Source organism: Haliotis cracherodii, unplaced genomic scaffold, assembly GCF_022045235.1.
Source record: "Haliotis cracherodii isolate W230 unplaced genomic scaffold, xgHalCrac1.p SCAF_8, whole genome shotgun sequence".
In the NCBI taxonomy this organism is placed as follows: Eukaryota; Metazoa; Mollusca; class Gastropoda; order Lepetellida; family Haliotidae; genus Haliotis; species Haliotis cracherodii.
The window spans coordinates 4,259,616-4,280,644 of record NW_027266341.1 but is presented as its reverse complement, the minus strand read 5'-3'; the positions used below and the strand labels follow the sequence as shown (position 1 = coordinate 4,280,644).

The following is a 21,029-nucleotide window of genomic DNA, read 5'->3' as shown; positions in this document are numbered from 1 at the left end:
CGTCTACTACTACATAAGTAGCACCCTACTACTGCGTCTACTACTACATAAGTAGCTTCATGCTACTACGTCTACTACTACATACGTAGCACCTTACTACTGCGTCTACTACTACAGAAGTAGCCATATGCTACTACGTCTACTACTACATACGTAGCACCATACTACTGCGTCTACTACTACATAAATAGCACCCTACTACTGCGTCTACTACTACATACGTAGCACCATACTACTACGTCTACTACTATATAAATACACCACACTACTACGTCTACTACTACATACGTAGCGCCATACTACAACATCTACTACAGCATAAGTAGCAACCTACTACTTCCTCAACTACTACATTAGTAGCACCATACTACTACGTCTACTACTACATACGTAGCACCCTACTACTGCGTCTGCTACTACATAAGTAGAACCTTACTACTGCGTCTACTACTACATAAGTAGCACCTTACTACTGCGTCTACTACTACATAAGTAGCACCCTACTACTGCGTCTACTACTACATAAATAGCACCTTACTACTGCGTCTACTACTACATAAGTAGCTTCTTGCTACTACGTCTACTACTACATAAGTAGCACCCTACTACTGCGTCTACTACTACATACGTAGCACCTTACTACTGCGTCTACTACTACATAAGTAGCACCCTACTACTGCGTCTACTACTACATAAGTAGCTTCATGCTACTACGTCTACTATTACATACGTAGCACCTTACTACTGCGTCTACTACTACAGAAGTAGCCATATGCTACTACGTCTACTACTACATACGTAGCACCCTAATACTGCGTCTACTACTACATAAATAGCACCTTAATACTGCGTGTACTACTACATAAGTAGCTTCATGCTACTACGTTTACTACATCCTACGTCTACATCTACTGTTACGCTGCAAGCACCACAGTTAGCGCCCCTTCCACAAGCAGTAATCCTATATGCCGTTGTACATTACAGGCCATCTGGTGGTGGTCGGAGACGTGCGAGGAGATCAGTGGTTCTCTACACGCCCAATCATTACACGACCTGTCTGCATCATGGAAGGTAAGAATCGCCCATATTTCATCGAACTAACTATGTCCTTGAAACACGTGCCATCTTAATATAGAATCAGCACCAGCCGTTTATTTACCCTATTTAAACCCAAATAGGATTTCAAGTTAGTCTCTTACCTCATGCGTGTCTTAAGAGCCGATTTACCTAGCTGTATGCCATTGTATCAACCACTGGTTTGATTGGTCATCTCCCGATAATTGATAGGCCGTGGAATACAATTGACTGCGGCGTTAAAACAATTCATTTACAAATTCTCCATACGGGAATTACTTACATTTGCTTTGGTCTCTATATGAGAGTTAGATTCCGTACAACAATTAATAGAATAAAAACCTGTAATGTTTAGGGTCATATGGAAATATTAATTTTTAAATCGTGATGTTGTGAAGAAACTAATAATGCTTTGCATATGTTGATGTATGCTCACAATGTTGTTTACGGACATGTTCAAGTGTTAACGTCTGAGTGTTTGCAACATAATTTAAATAAACAATTTCCAATTTCCGTCTGTGAAATATCTAATTTATTTGTAGGCATGTTTTCCACTTGAATGTATAACCCCCTTTCTAGTTTTAAATGATTCATGTACTGATAACCTTCTCTTGTAAAAATATCGTTTGAGAAATGACTACTTTGTTTTTCATTTAAATAAATCCTTCCTGTCTTGGTGCGTGACATGACGTCATATAGCGAGTTCTAGTTGCATAGAAGCTAACCAGGTTTAAAACAGTTTTAATTTCAACGTTTGTGAATAAATATGTCGACGTTCCACAAAGATCAAGGCACCGTTCCACAAAGCGATCTTAGCTGAGACTGTTGTATTTATAGCCGTGGTTGTGCTATGCTCGCCATGATGAATGGGGTGCTGGTCTAGGATTTAGGGTTAAAAGGCTGTATTCATGTGAAATTCAATAGATCTTGTGTATTTGATCTATAACTCAATTTCATCAGTATATTATAAGTATGTACGTAATTGAACTACTAAAGCTCTTTAAACCTTTACGAACAATGAATGTGACGTATATGAGGTAAGTGACGTAAGTGACTAAGCGTTATACTCTACTTCTTTTCCTGGTATGCTGCTCAGTCAGGATGGAGAAACTGTGAGAAAAGGTACCGCTTACACCTGTTGTTGTCAGCATAAAGTCTCATCAAGTTGAAGTCTTTGGGAGCTTCGAATATATGTCAAGTTACCCGAAGCTCAAGACGAGAGGAGTGCTAATATTATAGCATTGTGTCGATACTGACTACAATGATACATGCACACACATCGAGGCAATGACGTGCCAATAAAGTACTCCATCAGTATGTGACACCTTTATTTGTTGCCGGTGAAGGGAAAGGCATATATCATACTTTTGATGAGATGAATACATATTGCAAAACTATGCGATTGTGCCTTACTAGAGTGCGTGAGTGAGTATTGTTTTACGCCGCTTTTAGCAATATTCTATGCGGGGGACATCACACATGGGCTTCACACATTGTACCCATGTCGGGAATCCAACCCGGGTGTTCAGCGTGGCGAGCGAACGCTTTAACCACTAAGCTACCCGCCTTACTAGACATACAATACATATACACATATTGTGATGAATATTGGGATTCGGAGAAATCAGGTCGGTGGAGTAAACTAGTACGACTGCATTAGTTCGTTAAGCTACATTTCCCCACGTGAGTACAATGTGTGATGCCAATTCCTGGAGTCCCCGCCGTAAATTGCCTGAAATATTGCTAAAGCGGCGTAAAACCAGACACACTGGCTCCATCTCAGAACACGGGGATACGAGCGGTCACGTGATCTGACGATGTTGAGTACTGATGTTCCTTCACGGCGTTTTGACGACCGTCCTTCCGAGACCCTTACACCATCATGGCCGATGGCCCACGTCGTCATGCGCAACTTGACACCATGGATGGCGCACTTGTACTGTTTATTGTAAAGCTCACCTCCGTATCTCAAATGGAGAGAATTTCCTAGACTGAAAACGCGATATGAAATCTACATCACTCATTAAATCATAGACGTAAAAATGGTTATTGAAGCAGATGTATATTTCAAAGATACGTTTGTATACTGATGTCATTACGTCTTCGTGCAGCTGTATGTGTTCCAGATGACATTTGTATACAGTTTCTTTTAGATCTTACAGGTGATATATGTATACAATTATGATTGAGATTATACATCTCACGTATAGATTTAACCAACCAGATAAGTCTTCAGCAACCCATGCTTGCCGTAAAAGGCGACTCTGGTTGTCGTAAGAGGCGACTAACGAGATCAGGTGGTTGATGCATGTCATCGTATCCAAATTGCGTAGATACCGCCTCAGTGGTCTAGAGGTAGAGCGTCCGCCCGGAGAGCGGAAGGTCCGGGGTTCGATCCCCGTCCGCGTCATACCAAAAGACATTAAGGGGCTAAAACAAGGACTGGTCGGCTCGGAGTCAGTATACTGTGTCTGAGTGGGGTATTCATGTTAAACTGCGGCATGGTATCTCAGTGAGCTAGCACTATAAATCAGTCCGGACTAGTACAAGCAGCCACACACACACACACACGTGCATGCACGTCGCTATATAAGTGCAATAATCTTGGACGCGACGTTAAACCCAATTTCACCTCACCTCACCACTCATCAAGACAACACAATACATCACGACTCACTATGTTACCTATGTTACACCCCAGACAACATAACACAAGACAGCTCAACAGCGTATCTGTTTACACGGCGACAATTGATGCATATACCAGACTACAGTAACAAATGTCCTATACATGCGGACATCAAGCACATTAAAGGCAGTAATTCTATTCCGTTTGAAGGTCAGCTTCTCAGTAACAGTTATTCAGCTGCATCTGATTATATGTCTTGTCCGTGAGTCATGTGTGTAGCGTGCTCAAGTGATGACACTACACAGACAACAAACCCACACCATCAGACATGTAGAATGAATACGAGCAATATACGATTACATTGGTGGAAAGGAAATTAACATTGGTGTCTACTGAATCAATGGATGTCTTAAGGCATATGAAGTAGCTGTTTTGAGGTATGTACTTTTGCAATGGCGCTGTGCTTGTCAGTTAAAGCATTACCCAGAGAATTTCGCGACATTCACTCAAACAGGTTAGTGTTGAACGGCTAACATATATCCACTTTTTTTATAATCTATTACCAGTATTGTGGACTCTGGTGAGGATAGATCTCCAGAGCTCTATGGTTTGGTGACTACATTCGTGTGGTCAGACTCACTTATAGTATGTTATCTTTGTACATAATATCAATCAGTAGTTTGTCTGGCCAAGACAATTACTTGCTATTGTAGCTGGAATATTGTGGCATCACACAACACATACAGCAGTAATGGATATCCTCCAGGTTAGCTACAGTAGACATATTGGAAGTCTGGAAACCATTCAAGGCTACCCTGTCGCTTGTTACAAGCGTCGACAAAAACCCATGCCTCATGGCACGACATAAGATTTACACATAGGAGAAAGGATATGTTTTTCAAACACACGTCTGATAGCCTGGAACTGTCGTCTTCGTCAAGAAAGGGGCTTTGGTAATAAGTAGGTTCGGAGGTCAGAACCTTGTCTCATTACTTCAGCTTGCAAATGGCCTAAATGAGCAATTTGAAATGAAGCATGTGCAATATTAGGAATACGAGCATATTTAATTCGTACCAGATGTTGACTAAATAAACTTGATCATGTTTTTGCGAGACGCGTTAAGAAACCACAGGGCGTTTAGGAAGTTTGGACTAGAGGCATTCCATTTTGTGAGTATTGTATGCAGTCTTTTCATGAAAATGTTTCCATATTGAAATGCATCCCTATGTTAGCTTGGACGTTACTTATTAGTGTCCTTACTGGAGGTATTCATTCACAAGTAGGATGCAATAGATATGTTCTCACGTACCCCTGTTTTAGAGATGGTTTGTTTTGACATGGTTTGAGGTATGTGAATGTCGTTTTAAAAGGTCCCATCTATTTGTTACGTATATGTATATCATTATGAAAGGTCTTATTTTCCTTTGTCTTTAACTGTATATCGTTATTAATAGTCTCGTAATCTTTGTATTAAACTGTATGTCGTTATTAAAAGTCTCATATGCCTCCATCTTAAACTGGATGTCGTTATATGAAAGGTCTCGTGTACCTTCATCCTTAAACTGTATGTCGTTATTGACTCACTCACTAACTCATATGCCTTCATCTTAAACTGTATGTGGTTATCAAAGGTCTCATATGCCTTCATCGTAAACTTTTGCGTCCCTTGGGCACGCCAGAAACCTATGATTGTGGGTTCGAATCCCGGTTCGCCCCGATTATGTTTCTAGGTTTGTTAGCACCATACCCGTGCTCGTGGGTTTCACCGAAGTGGTAAACGTCTGAGACCTGCATCACTTCGGGCTTTCCTCCCACATTAAGCTGACACGCCGTGATATAACTGGAACACTGTTAAAAGCGGCGTTAAACCCAACTCACTCACTCACTCATCTTAAACTATATCTCGTTATTAAAGGTCTTATATACTGTCATCTAAAACTATATATCGTTATATTATAGGTTTCACGTAGCTTCATCTTTAAATTGTATGTTGTTATTAAAGGCCTCATACATCGCACCCTAAACTACATGTCTCATATACCTTCCTCTTAAACTGTATATCGTTAATATTAAAGTATCATATACCTTAATCTTAAACTATATGTCGATATATTAAAGGGCTCATGTAGCTTTATCTTAAACTGCATGTCGTTATAAAAGGTCTCATATACTAGTACCTTCTTAAACTGTATGTAGTTATTAAAGGTCTCATATTCCTCTCATCTTAAACTATATGTCGTTATTAAAGGTATCAGCATATAAGTATGTCGTTATAGAAGATAAAAAAGAATACATAGAATAACTCCAATAGTTTTATTATGTTCAAGTACATGTGTGTAGGTTGAAAGGTCTCGTATACTTATATCAGGTACATATGGATAAGTATTGCGTAACGTGCTGTCCTCTTTGGCATAGCAGTTATTAAAAAGTCAACATATAGTAAACTACGGTTATAACGAACTCAAAGGGACTACTAATTTTAGTTCGTTATAACCGTAATTCGTTATAACCATATATACAACATAACTACAGCATATAGTCGGGACTAAAAAGTTAGTTCGTTATATCCGTAAGTTCGTTATAAGCGTGTTCGTTATAACCGTAGTTTACTGTATTTTATAAGGTATATATGTCATCAAAACGATATCATATAATCATAGCTGTAAGTTTATTAGTGATATATTTACAGTTGTCTCAACGGAAAAAATTAATATATTTCTTTTATTTTTGGACATTTAGTCAATCCTAAGGGCTGAAATCTGCGTTTGGCTTCTAAGATATAACACTTATCTTTAACAAAGCACGCTATGTGAATGATACGCTATGTGAAGTTTCGCGAATGGTCATATTGAAAAACAAATTTATGATGAAAGAGAAGAGAAGAGTCACCTCACAGTAAAGACTTCAATGTCATTTAACGCGCGAAGGTGTGTTAATACAGGCACAAGGGAACCGGCAGGAGGTAATTCAGTCTTCAAAAAACACATTTGATAGAATAAAGTTTTATTGCAGTTTGAATGCTTTCATTTCTTTGTATAACTTTTCATCTTTGTGACTTGAGTCACTGCCACTTGTATTAATGAAACGTAAAGGTACATGTGAATGGAGGATGATGCAAGGTTCATGCATCGTGAAGCAATCGGTGTAATTTATATACCACACAACGTGGTCTACATTGCATCAGATCGATCAATCAATTCACTCGGGGAGCCCTCAGGTACACTTTTCTACCATTTTACACTCTTTCATATCTGTTTTTTAAAGTACTTTTTTTAACATGTCATAATCTGCTTGAATGCACTTTGCGGCTCTTTGCCAGTTCAGAAATAGATGATTGCTTTTATTTTTGTGTTACGGTTCACAAAACACAAGATATTTGCTCTCACAGACCCAGGAGTGAACTCGACACAGTAGAAAATGTTAATTGAAACAGTAGATGAGTTTTGTTGTTTAGCTCGTCCTTTTTGTTAAAGACATGTACGTCGTGCGTTCACTGGTATTGTTTTCCACAAAGCAACGGTACAAACTCAAGAGCCCTAGTTTAACGTGTGGAGGGAGAGAGCGGGAAGTCTCTCAATGGATGGTAATGCTAGCTTACAGGACATGCACGATCCAGAGGAATGTTGGAAGCGCGTAGCCGGCGATTATGCCTCTATGCTCGAGTTACACTGAATCCTAAATGCGCGTAAAAATGATACGGATGCTCTTCAGGAACGTATTGTGTTACCAGTTAGAATAACAACAAGCGAGGAGGACACCATATTACTATTTCAAGATCTATTGAACTGGAGTTGGTCATTTTGGACAGTCGCGAAATGTGTTACGATGTGTTTGTGGGATTCCTGGCAACGGGTCATGACATCATCTGCATGTTTCTCTGAAATACATGTACGTGCCAGCTGGGACGTCGTGTGATTGTCTATTTCCGTCAATCCCAGCGAGGCCACGCGCTTTGGTAGTCTTCAATATAATGCACGGTGGCCACGTGGTTTAGCCTAACCTGTACTAAGGACCAATGACTGTCCTCAGCATCATGGTATGAACTTGAGGATAATATGACATCCGTTAATAGCTGTGAAGCCAGGAGTGCCTACTCGGTGTAACACATTCTCGCCTTAAGGTACATAGCATTTTTTCAGGTTTGTTGTTCAAGTTTATTATCTCGCACGCAAGCCGATGACTTTTTAATATGTATGATGTGACTAAGAGCACGATTTAAACACGTTTGGTCTGTTTGATTCAAATTTTGTTTTATATCATATTTAAAGTTGTTGTATGTGTTGTTTTGTATGTAAAGGTCAAAGGTAGCCTGCTTTTGTGATTAATACTTCCGTAGATTGTAGTGTTGACGAGGTCACCATGCATGTTTGGGTATCTTAATGAGTGCAGTACTGCGCTAATTTCCGTGTTTCATAATTCGAGTCTCTTTTAACAAGGAGGTGATGTTGATAAAGAAGTTATCAAGTACTGCGGCGGTTATTAGGGACGGTTAATAACTTTTTCCGGGCCCTGAGAGCTTCACGCAGTGTGTCCCAGCCTATTGCCCCATTGAACAGATAAACGCAATTTAAAATCTCGTCAGCTTCGAGAAAATGATTCTACTACCATATGCACAATCCCCCCGTGGAGGTTGAGACGTCGAGTTTTCTATGCTGGAAATGTGTTTCAAAATGTCTTCCCTTTTCTTGCAGTGTTCACTGGTCAACCGGTCAACCGGAACTGGATACTGGCCAAACGGAAGTGGAATTACCGGAAGTTAAAAGTAAAAACGAAAATTGTGGACGGGTTTGCTGCCCTAAATGCGGGTCCAGAGGACATTGGAATAAGTCCAAAATGCTTCGATTGACGGGTCAATGTATTTTGTTTCTAATAATAGCTTCCTGTGGTGGGTTGATCATAAACAACAATTTTGGTGGGGACGAACACGCGCCCGGAATAGTGGATATAGTTGAGACAACACAATTAAAAGTAAGTACCTGTTTTGTATCTTTCTCAAACCAACGTGCATTGTGGTAAATTCTTAAATTCTAGTTGAATTTAGTTTAAATGAAACCTGTTATATCACCATGAGGAATGGCTGTTAATATTGTCAATGTTGGATATATCAAATGGGTCCTTCTCTTGGGTAGTAGTTGGTAACATTATTGTAAATGTCGTTGGTGTGTTGTTTTTTATACAGCCAAACCGTGTTGGTCCGGAGATAACACTATGTTTTATATACTTTGCTATTTTATACATCGAGGGGGGTGAAATGGGGCTTAACGTCGCGTTGTAGATTATTACACTTATTTAGTGCATGCATGCGTGTGTGTGTGTGTGTGCGTGTGTGTGTGCGTGTGTGTGTGTGCGTGTGCGTGTGCGTGTGCGTGTGCGTGTGTGTGTACTAATCCGAACTAATGCCGATTTGCCTAATGTCGAACCAGCTCACTGAGTTACCATGCTGTAGTTTATCATGAATACCCCACTCAGACACAGTATACTGACTCCGAGCCAACCAGTCCTTGTTTTAGCCCCTTAATGCCGAGCGCCAGACAGGGTAACAACAAGTACCATCTTTTAACGTCTTTTGGTATGACGCGGCCGGGGATCGAACCCCCGACCCTCCGTTGCCTGGGCAGACAGTCTACCACTAGACCACGGAGGCGGTCACCTATCCTGTTTGATATCCGTGCAGTGTTGTTGTTTACAAATGAACATTACCCCTCCCATAATTCGTCTCTCTGGACGCTTTGACGGGTTTAACAAGGTTTCAATGTATTACGAACATTGCTACTTCGCTGTATTTGTGATCGTGACTGCTGGTAAGATCAAATAATTGGCTGTCTTCAAATTCTAATATGTCATACCATGCAATGCTAAACCTTTACTCCTGAAAGATGTTTTCTTATAAACATCAAACATTTGTGAATAAGAACATCAATTGTATCATGTGTACAACTTGAAATAGATTATTATCTTTATTATCTTGCTTTCAATATGTCATGGTTCTATACCACCCTATATATTTCTAAGGTTGTATGTAATGGTAGTGATTGGTAAAGCACGTGTTTTTTAAGTGCATTTAAGCAAACGGTTGTTTTAATGGCCCGTAGTGTGGTTTCGCTCCGTCCTTCACACAACAAAGGCTTCTGGGTCCGGGAAAAGGAATTTGCTTCCGTCTTATCTTAGAAAAAGACAGGTGGTGAAGTTCGTTTTTGATTTTGTTTTGATAGGTTTCCATGACAGCGGATGGGATTATCATTTCAGTTTACTTAGTCATCCTTACTGATTAGCTTTCTTTTATCAAGATGGCGTTTCTGCAACCACGTTTGAACATGCGCGGGACTTTGATCAACATTTTTGTTTCCGGTTTCTGTGAAAGTGATAGAGGGTTTGCCTGAGACGTTCCCAGCTCATGATGTTGACTTAGCTCTCGTTGCTGCTGTTGACGTTGAGGATAAATTGATTAATGTACGAGGTTTAATATAATAATAATAAAATGATTTAAAAAAAATTAAATTCATATATTTTATTGCCAACATGTCACCTTCAATAAAAAATGGAAAGTTCATTGTAGTTTCATACAGTCCAGTTCTGAACTATGCGAGTGTGAATTTGGCCCCATTTCGGCGTGATAGATTCAAATGCACTTAGTTTTGAAAGACGCCTTGATACACGGTTTACAAACTTTCAATACACCTCGACAAAACCAGTTTCTGATAGTATTAAAGATTATTCACATAATGACATTTAACTGACGTCAACACACCCTCGTGATCGATTTAAGCTTTATATAGATGCAGTTTAAAAAGAATGGAGTAGTTTTCTTTCTTCCTTATGTAAATGAGTATAACCTACACTGTGTTTAAAATGTCACACCCATCTGATAGGAACATATTTACCTATCGTCACAGGCGCAATACAGTCCACACCTTGGGATGTGTCATTTCTATTCACCCATTGTAGTTGACGAGCTATTCATAACCGCATCAGGATGTGGGCGAACACGTTGATCAATATCAGCCTGTTTGATCTTCGACCGCCTCCGTAGTCTATTTCGATCCCCGTCCGCGTCATACCAAAAGACGTTAAAAGATGGTACTTGCTGTTACCGTGTCTGGCGCTCGGCGTTAAGGTGCTAAATCAAGGACTGGATGGCTCGGAGTCAGTATACTGTGTCTGAGCGGGTATTCATGTTTAACTGCGGCATGGTATCTCAGAGGGTTAGCACTATAAAATCGGCATTAGTCTAGTACTATGACTAGTGCACACACAAACAGACATATAAGTGCAATAATCTTGAACGCGACGTTAAACCCCATTTACCCCACCTAACCTGTTTGATCTTAACATTATCAACGTGCTATTCGATATACGTGAAATGTTTATATGTTTCTAAGGCAAAAGTATATAAATATGCCGGATAGCTAGCTCACAGACAGGTACACGAATGTTCAATTTAATTGGAAGTTCAAACACCCATTTCCGTTTTCCCCTTATGTTTTGTTTATTTGCGGTACAGTTTATATATAGTACACATGTGTACAGATTGATATTGTCAACATATGGTAATGTCCTTATAACGCAAAAATATAGACCTTAGTTAAGTGTTGATATTGATCTTACATATTATTAATATCAACCCTACATATTAAGGGCGGTCGGGTAGCCTAGTGGTTAAAGCGTTAGCTCGTCACGATGAAGACCCAGGTTCGATTCCCGACATGGGTACAATGTGTGAAGCCCATTTCTGGTGTCCTCCGCCGTGATATGGCTTGAACATTGCTAAAAACGGCGTAAAACCATACTCACTCACTCACCTTACATATTAGTAATGACCTTACATATTAATAGTGACCTTACATATTAATAGTGACCTTACATATTGATGCTGAACGACGTCTTGACATTACCGCTATGGTTATAGGTATTGACCTTTGATTTAGATATTGACCTAATGTATCTATATTAGCCTTACGTCATGGTATGCCTCTAAGATGGCATTGCTCTTAAGTTAAAAAAGCGCCTCGAATCGAAACATTCTCATTGAATGATTCACCTTCAAGATAAGAATATGTCACTGCATATCTTATTTACCATACACAGCACAGCAGGAGTAAACAAAAGATGTTGCTCCTCAACGTAAAACAATTTGCATTTTGGATGCGTCTCAAGTTGTAGAAGATTCTTGTAACACGTTTCAAGGTTACAAGATGAAGTTCCATGCCACGGCATCGTTAGCCAGAAGTAAAATATTTACAAAATCAACGCTTGCTGAATCTATTTGCGCATTCCAGGAAATGAATAGCATACTCGAAGTAAGATGCACGGTTTGTTCGTAATTACAAAGAATCTGTAACCTAAGACAAGCTACTTCCTTACTTTTCTTATCAAATAGTGAACTTGTTTTTCCCGTGATTTTTTACTTGTCGTACTTTGCGAGGAATCTATACCAAGGTAAAACGCTATATTCATAGCAGCATCGATATACCGATTATAGGGCAACCCAAAACCAAACCTGCCAGTTGTTCCATGAATAAAGTCAGCTTCGAATTCTGGCTAGAATAAACACTGAATTAGCCTTTGATCCGAAAATACCTGAGTGCGGGGGCGAGGGGTGTTTCCGGTAGCTCATGAAGACAGTTGATTGAACTATAAACTCAGTATACTATGTTACGCTGCGAGCTCGAGTGTACACTGATGTGGAGAGCTAATATGATTTGCCCCCAGATAGGACGATGGAAGGGTCTCCTTATCACGTTGTAATTACTTAGTATTGATGATTATCGTGTAATAAGGAAATTGTGAACCAGGAAGAACCATAAAAAAAAAAAACTTATATGGGGGTTGATAGGTAGCTTTGGCTTGAAATATATTCTGTATGTTAATAAATTCGTAGAGAAATAGGGAACTTAAGGTTCCTCAGGTCTGACCTCATGGCCCGGGACTGTGGTCAATATACGTGTAAGTCTCAGTTTGGATTGCCTCTTTGGGTTGTTTGTTGTTAAACGATCTTTTACTGATCTGAAGATATACCTTCTTATGCATGCTCAGCAGATACACCTACCTTTTTAAAAGTCTTGCCAAGCTTTAAAAATGAATCCTTAAAGTTAGTTGGTACATGCTAACATTCCTCACAAGCATTTGTAACGGTTGTAAATGTACAATGAACCTCACATGTGCCTGCATTTGTCGCTGTAATTTAAGTCTTTTGTTGCATATTGAAGGAACTTATCTGTATTTTAATATAATATAAAACGTCAGCGCCAGAGAATAATCAGTCTCGATTATTAAACGAACAGATTCAAGTGTGCGTGGAACAGGACAGGGCAACCCCAGCTTAAAAGATGGTGGGAAGTGCACCTTTAAATGATGAACAGTAGCATGTGTTTGCTAGTATGCACGGACATTGAATCTGTGGTTATGTAATTATAATGGGTGAAATTCTCGAGGTACAAAAACATAAAACATCTAACACAGCTAAACTTACAATAAGCACGGAAAAGAGATTTTCGGTGTAAATGAACTTTATTTTACCACCAGAGGGAGATAAGATATGTGTGTTGCCATAGAGACACACGTGAAACAGACAGTAAGGCAGACTTCACGATAATACTTGACTAAACATTCATTTTCGGTATCAAAGTATTTCCCTCTGCGAACGAGGCACCGGGTAATCGAATTAGAGTCCTGTGTGGGGCACTTAGATTAAGATAGGCAATTGAATCTTGTATAACCTGGTTCAACAGAGACATGTACAGGAAACGTAGATTACTGAATCTCCCTACATCCCACCACAATATCAGCACTATTTTGATAATGGACGTTTAACGCAGTTCAAGATTTCTTCTGCCTGTGGTGTGATACGGAACTGCGTATTACATATAAAATGTAGGGTTTTCTATGGAAAGTAAAAGTTTAAATAGCTGTATTGCTGCTCATAATTTCAACTCCAAATCGTTTGTGTCATGCATAAACTGATACATGGCCCACATGTGCATGGATCAGAGCCAAGAATTCACTTACTGGAATTGCACATATTAAGCCCAGGCCTAATACTGGTATAGTCACTTTAGGCGCAAATATTTCATCCAAAATTAAGCTCGGGTTCAGATAACGAGACATGCAAAAACAACTAAATACTCCATTTTATTCAATTAAATAAATCAACTCTTTTCAAATTCAAAAGTTGAATATATCTCTAATGCGCCACTTAAACATCAAACATCAAAATACAATTGAGAAGGCAAATGTGACTCATAAATATGGAAGAGGCCTCTCACAGCGTTAACAGTCTAAAAAAGTCAACATTATCTGTTTACAACCGTTTTACCCCACGTGTTTCAAAACATCCGCTACTCATTAATATCAGTGTTCTCCTTACAAAGTGCATACCATAGTGAAAGAATCATGTAAACGATGGATGAAAAAAACCCACATGAATCCCTAATGTTTATCCATGAATGAAGTTTTATGATAAACAAGACGTTTCATAAATCATCCATCAATGTGATGCTGAAAGGCGAAACATTGTTACCGGTCCTCTGAGACAGTGTATTACCACAGAGTACTACACGAGGCAGGAGGGCGGTGACTAATCACGAAAACACAGGGTTAAGACAGGGTGGATTACTTAGTTCGTTGCTTTTCATTTATTTTGTATTGTATTCCACATCCATCATATTTGATAACAAATATAACCATCTGACGTGAATATTTACTTACTGACGTCTTTACAACATACCTTTCATCCGTGACATGTAAACAACCCGTGAGGTTCTCATAACAAGAGTTTTCTCCAACTATTTACATTCCAGTCATAAAATGTATTGAATAACAGAACAAATGCACAATGAATGTCATGCAGCATACAGATTTACATTGGTGGCGCACATATAAACAGTTAAATTGTTCTATGGACTTGCTTCGTCACTGCTTATGTTACTACATGTATATAATCAGCATTGGCATATCCTGCCGCTCCTTCATATTCTCATCTCTGATTGGTCGAACCCCCAACACACCCCCATGACATAAAATAAGCAAATGTGAAAACATCCTTTATCACGCCTTACGCTGTTATTATCATACCAAAGATGATATGTAAATGCAAAAATGTCTTTATGTGGACGCACACCTGGTGCTTTATAATTAAAATCCGGATAGAAAATCTCTTGACGCCGTCTCGAGCTGTACCTCTTTTCGCCCAGGCTGTCTACCGATCATATCGCCAGTGTAATCACTGAAGCATATTAGTACGTTACAGGCTGAAACAGTTGCGTCATTTTTCTTTTTTCCCTATAGCTACGTGTATGAAGACTCACACGTTATGTCGACACACAAGTATACAAGAGATTATCTAAGTATGATTATTTCAGAATATAACTATTTCAAATACTTTTCAAGCATAATATTTTTTATGCATTTCACTCTTTTCAAAAACTGGCTACACTTCGTGTGTTTGGTAAATTTAGTTCATTTACAGTTATCGTTGTCAGTTTGTCACATCTTTATTCATTACATTTCAAGCAGGGATAAATTAGTTTAACTGATGGGTTAACTGAAGAGTGGTAGGAGTAGTAAGAGCAGCTCCATCAATAGTAGTGGTAGTAGTAGTAGGAGGAGGAGTGGTAGAGGTAGTAATGCTAGTCGTGTTAGTAGTTGGATGGGGGCATCTTCCCGAGGCAAGTGAGTTAACTGACTATAAAAGTCCAGTTTCAATCACTGGATTGTCTGGTCCAGACTCGATTATTTACAGACCGCCCTCATATAGCTGGAATATTGCTGAGGTGAAACAACAAACAAACAAACCAACCTCAGTTAGACAGACCATTGACCAAAACATGAGCAACGATCCACACCATCCGAACTCGATGATGCGAAATTAGCCTAGCCACCGAACCTGATCACTTCCTCCTGTGTATCGGTTCCTACGAAAATCATATCAACTGAGGTCCTATTCCTCCCCGGAATTATTGTAATAGGATAACTAAGCCAAGTTGAATTACATTCTCTCGCTTTCGAGCTTAACATTTAACATACAGAGAAGTAATTGCTTCACTGAGTTCAGTTCAAAACGCAGTATCTGGCCTTATAATTCCTTGTGGCATGCTGAAGCGCACGAAAACGTCTTATAAAAGCGCCCACAGCTATTTCATTCTTCAAGGGATATTTAAAGTTTAACTATATATAGAACGTGCTCATGAATTCCGCGTGAGTCGATGGAATGCGGCCCTGCATGTTTCCACCTGAACGCTTCATAACGCTTCTCCCCCTGTTCCGTCAGTAACGTCACAGTATGTGTGACAGGTCAGCGTGACCCTCTTCCTGAAACAAGTCACCTTGCCAAAGGACTGTTGTGACATTACTACGTCACGCTTACATTTACATGATAAATGTAGGTATGCTATCGTGAGGCTGTTACGTCAGAGATTTACATGATAAATGTAGGCATTTTATTGTGGGACTGTTACGTCACGCTTATATTCACATGATAAATGTAGGTGTGTTATTGTGAGGCTGTTACGTCAGAGATTTACATGATAAATGTAGGCATGTTATTGTGGGACTGTTACGTCACGCTTATATTTACATGATAAATGTAGGTGTGTTATTGTGATGCTGTTACGTCACGCTTATATTTACATGATAAATGTAGGTGTGTTATTGTGGGGCTGTTACGTCACGCTTATATTTACATGATAAATGTAGGAGTGTTATTGTGAAGCTGTTACGTCACGCTTTTATTTACATGATAAATGTAGGTGTGTTATTGTGATGCTATTACGTCACGCTTATATTTACATGATAAATGTAGGAGTGTTATTGTGAAGCTGTTACGTCACGCTTATATTTACATGATAAATGTAGGTGTGTTATTGTGAGGCTGTTACGTCACGCTTATATTTACATGATAAATGTAGGTTTGTTAATGTGAAGCTGTTACGTCACGCTTATATTTACATGATAAATGTAGGTGTGTTATTGTGAGGCTGTCATGTCACGCTTATATTTACATGATAAATGTAGGTGTGTTATTGTGAAGCTGTTACGTCACGCTTATATTTACATGATAAATGTAGGTGTGTTATTGTGGGGCTGTTACGTCACGCTTACATTTACATGATAAATGTAGGTGTGTTTTTGTTAGGCTGTTACGTCAAACAGACATTTACATGATAAATGTAGGTATGCTATCGTGAGGCTGTTACGTCAGAGATTTACATGATAAATGTAGGCATATTATTGTGGGACTGTTACGTCAGGCGGAGATTTACATGATAAATGTGGGCATGTTATTGTGGGCCTGTTACATCAGGCAGAGATTTACATGATAAATGTAGGCATGTTATTGTGGGGCTGTTACGTCAGGCAGAGATGTACGCAGTAAATGTAGGTATGTCATTGTGGGGCTGTCACGTCAGGCAGGGATTTAAACGGTATATGTAGGTATGTTATTGTGTGGCTGTTAAGTCAGATTTACATGGTAGTAGTAGTAGTAGTAGTAGTAGTAGTAGTAGTAGTAGTAGTAGTAGCAATAGTAGTGGTGGTGGTAGAAGTAGTAGTAGTAGTAGTAGAAGCAGCACCATCAGTTGTAGATGTAGTAGTAGTGGTAGATTGGTAGCCGTGGTAGTTGTAGCAGTAGTAGTGGTAGTAGAACTGATTATTGTTGACAGTAGTAGTAGTAGTAGTAGTAGCAGTAGTATTAGTAGCAGTAGTAGTGGTATTGGCACAAGTAGTAGTAGCAGTAGCAGTAGCAGAAGTAGTAGTAGCAGTAGTAGTAGTAGTGGTAGCAGTAGTAGTAGTAGGTGTAGTACCAGTAGTAGAAGTAGTAGCAGTAGCAGTAGTAACAGTAGTAGTAGTAGTAGTAGCAGTAGTAGTAGTAGCAGTAGTAGTGGTAGTAGCAGTAGTAGTATCAGTAGTAGTAGTAGTGGTAGTAGTAGTAGTAGTAGTAGCAGTAGTAGCAGTAGTAGTAGTAGTAGCAGTAGTGGCAGTAGTAGTAGCAGTAGCAGTAGCAGTAGCAGTAGTAGTAGTAGTAGTAGGAGGAGGAGGAGGAGGAGGACAATATAATGTATGATAATATAACGTCAACGTCAGGGGATAACCAGTCTCGATGTTCTGCTGGAACAGATTCCACGCGGAGTAAAAGGCAAACTAGTGGTAGATGATATGAATGGATCACTCAAAATCAGTGATGACACCGGGTGTTCATGAAAAGGGTAAGCGTGGCCTGCTCTACCGGCAGCACCCGCCATCCACACAATGTGCTAAAAAAAAAGTACATCTTGTTAGTGTTTGTTTGCTGCCTGACGCCGCACAACGGTACTCCTGCCATGCGACATCGGCCTGTAAACAATCGAGTGTTGACCACTCAATCAAGTGATGGAGCAGGCAATCCAATTGTACGATACCGTATTAAGATTCAACACTAGCAACACTCTGGCAATAAAACAAGAATCGAAGGGGATGCCGCACGGGTCAGGTCATTTCAAGAATAGAGTTTATCACACGCTGGCAAGATGATCCTCAAGACTAAACCTTTTCGTTATAAAGATACAATATATGCAGTGGACGTTTGCGAGGGTAGTCAGCCCCCCTGCTTCCCTCTCCGTCATCAATGTCACTCTGACCCAGCAAATTAGCCCAAGATATCACAGCCTTCCCCTGCCGCGCGCCTCGTGTTATAAGTGATAACCTTACAACAAATATATATACAACATGGCGTTTATTTCTGTCTCTGTCTGAATGGCAAAAATCAAGCACGGCAGTATTTGTTATTCATCTTCCTCCAGAAAGCATCCCTTTCAGACTTAACCCCAAATGTCATTTTCAGTCTTTTGCTTTTGTTGTAAGTGGCATTTCTGTCGTAAAACGTCCCTAATTCCGGCTATATAATGTCGTAAAAATGTCACTGATTTAAATCGCTACCGACAGTTCCTGGATGTGACAGTATAATAAATTGATATGTTAGCAGGTTATAAGGAGGAATTCCGTGTCACTTCCCAGGAGATTGTCCTGAAATTCAAGACATTCCCGCACTTAATGTTGTAACGGTTGTTGCTGTCACATCTGTCGATAGACTTGCAATTGACGGGGACGTCCTGCTCTTCTTCCCTTTCACGTATTGTTCGTTAGTCTGTTTGTTGTTTTACGCCGCCCTCAGCAATATTACAGCTATATGACGGCGGTCTGTAGATAATCAAATCTGGACTAGACAATCCAGTGATTGACATCACGAGCATCGATCTACGCAACTGGGATCACCCGATCACGTTAGCCGCCTCTTACAAGTAAAACACCTTGGCAATCAGTAGATGATATTCGGTTGTCCTGGCACATTTATTCCTACTACTGAAGTGCATGTGTTTGTGAATTGGCAAAATTGTATTTTGGAGCTTCTTTGTCATTGGTTACCACTACTTACCTAACTACCTCACTCACTCACTCACTCACTCCAAAGAAATGATTGACTTGATGTTTAATCATGGTTTATCATCCATTCTATAATCATACTCTACAAAATCTAATTATGATTCCATTTATTTTCAGGGAGTTCACCTACAACCAGTGCCTTTAAGTGAATTAAAAAGACAATTACAGCATACAAAAAATTACTATGACTTTTTACGTATATTCCTGAATAAGAAAGATTTATCGAATGAGTTGATAGATGAAATTGTGAACGCCCGGACTATACAGAAATTTCTAGGAGCTGAGAAGAAGAGTAGAGATTTCAATGAGGAATTTGATGACGAAGAATCATGGGGAGTGGATGAGGATGATATGCACATGGATGAAGAGCAGGATCGGCTTGATGAAGGTACAAATGAACCAAATATTTTGCAATGAGATATGATGAGATGCCACGTTATTTTCCCGAGGGAACTTTGTGCAGCATAAGAATAGCATGATGAATACGAACCTTAAAGATGCATCATACAAAAGTGTATTCCATATTGTGATGTCCCTCAATATGTTGTCTTTAATAACGAGTGTCTCATAGATTGAGTATCTCGATAAATGGTAGGCTATTCTACCGATCCCGACACTAGCTTTGGATAGCAGAAGGCCGGGGTTCGACCCCCTGCCTGCGTCATACCAATAGACGCAAAAAGATGGTACCCTGCATAGTGATTAACATAAAGGGGCATGTCAGCATACTATGAATGAGTAGGGTATCCAATATTAAACTGCGGCATGGTATCTCAGTGGGCTAGCACTATAAAGTCCGGACTAATACAAGCAGCTGCACACACGTGCATGCATGTCGCTATAAAAGTGCAATAATCTTGAACGCGACGTTAAACAACATTTCACCTCAACTAATAACGTATCGTTGGTGCAAGGTAACGTTGTATAAATATGTACAATGATGTTCCCAACTGCAACAAGGTCGTCTGGGTTAGGATGTCTTCAAAATAACGGAGTTGCTGACAAACGGGGTTTCGGACTAACAGGTTTCAGTCTAACCGGGTTTCGGACTAACGGGGTTTCGGACTAACGGGGTTTCGGACTAACGGGGTTTCAGTCAAACGGGGTTTCAGACTAACGGGGTTTCAGTCAAACCGGTTTTCGGAATAATGGGGTTTCGTACTAAGGAGGTTTCGGACTAACGAGGTTTCAGATAAACGGGGCTTCGGACTAACGGGTATGGCTAAGTACATATTTCTAATTGTTTCTACTGTTTGAATATTATTTCTAGCAGCCAATCCAAATTCGTTTAATATGTATTAAATGGTATGTTTCCAAGCTATTGGTGTTGATTTACATCTTCTTATGTTTCTATATTTCTAGAGCTTTCGGAAGCGATGTATCATATTGAGGAAATGGCCAACAGCCCTCTTGGGGAGTGTAAGACGCCTCAGCCAGAGATTGTCAACGTCATAGACGAAGAAAACAAACACCGAGTCTACTTCCCACAATGCACTGTTGTACACCGCTGTAAGAACGTCTCCGGGTGTTGTGGCTCCACGAACAGGGAATGTGGACCTATCAGGATAGAAGTCATCGAAAAATCCTTCATTGTAAGTCAGTAAATCGAACCTCTCCCTCTCGTGTGGGACGCCGGGTGGCCCAGTCGTAGAACCATACCCGTGCTCGTGGGTTCCACCTAATTCCACCCTATTGCCTGAAACCTGCATCTCTTTCAAATACGTATCTCTCCAGACACAGAATAGCTGGTACTGTTTCCTCCGTACAGTTAAATCCATAATTTTGAAAACGTGATGGATTGTTACATTTAAATATTTACCATTTACGACAAGCGTAATACGCATAGCCCTTAACTTTATTGATGGATCTATAAAAGCGTAACAAATAACAAAAGAACTATCTTCATCTATAGCTC

The 21,029-nt window shown here is 39.8% G+C and overlaps 1 protein-coding gene across 3 annotated transcripts in view; it reads left to right on the top strand.

Moving 5' to 3' along the window:
- LOC139449813 (uncharacterized) overlaps positions 1 to 21,029 on the top strand; it is a 139,019-nt gene that overhangs the window by 114,991 nt on the left and 2,999 nt on the right. For all 3 annotated transcript variants that reach the window (XM_071231352.1, XM_071231350.1, XM_071231351.1), the window contains exons 3-6: positions 985 to 1,071; positions 8,395 to 8,671; positions 19,232 to 19,502; positions 20,477 to 20,706. In XM_071231352.1, the coding sequence (XP_071087453.1) occupies positions 985 to 1,071; positions 8,395 to 8,671; positions 19,232 to 19,502; positions 20,477 to 20,706 (865 nt within the window). The remainder of the gene's footprint in view (positions 1 to 984; positions 1,072 to 8,394; positions 8,672 to 19,231; positions 19,503 to 20,476; positions 20,707 to 21,029) is intronic.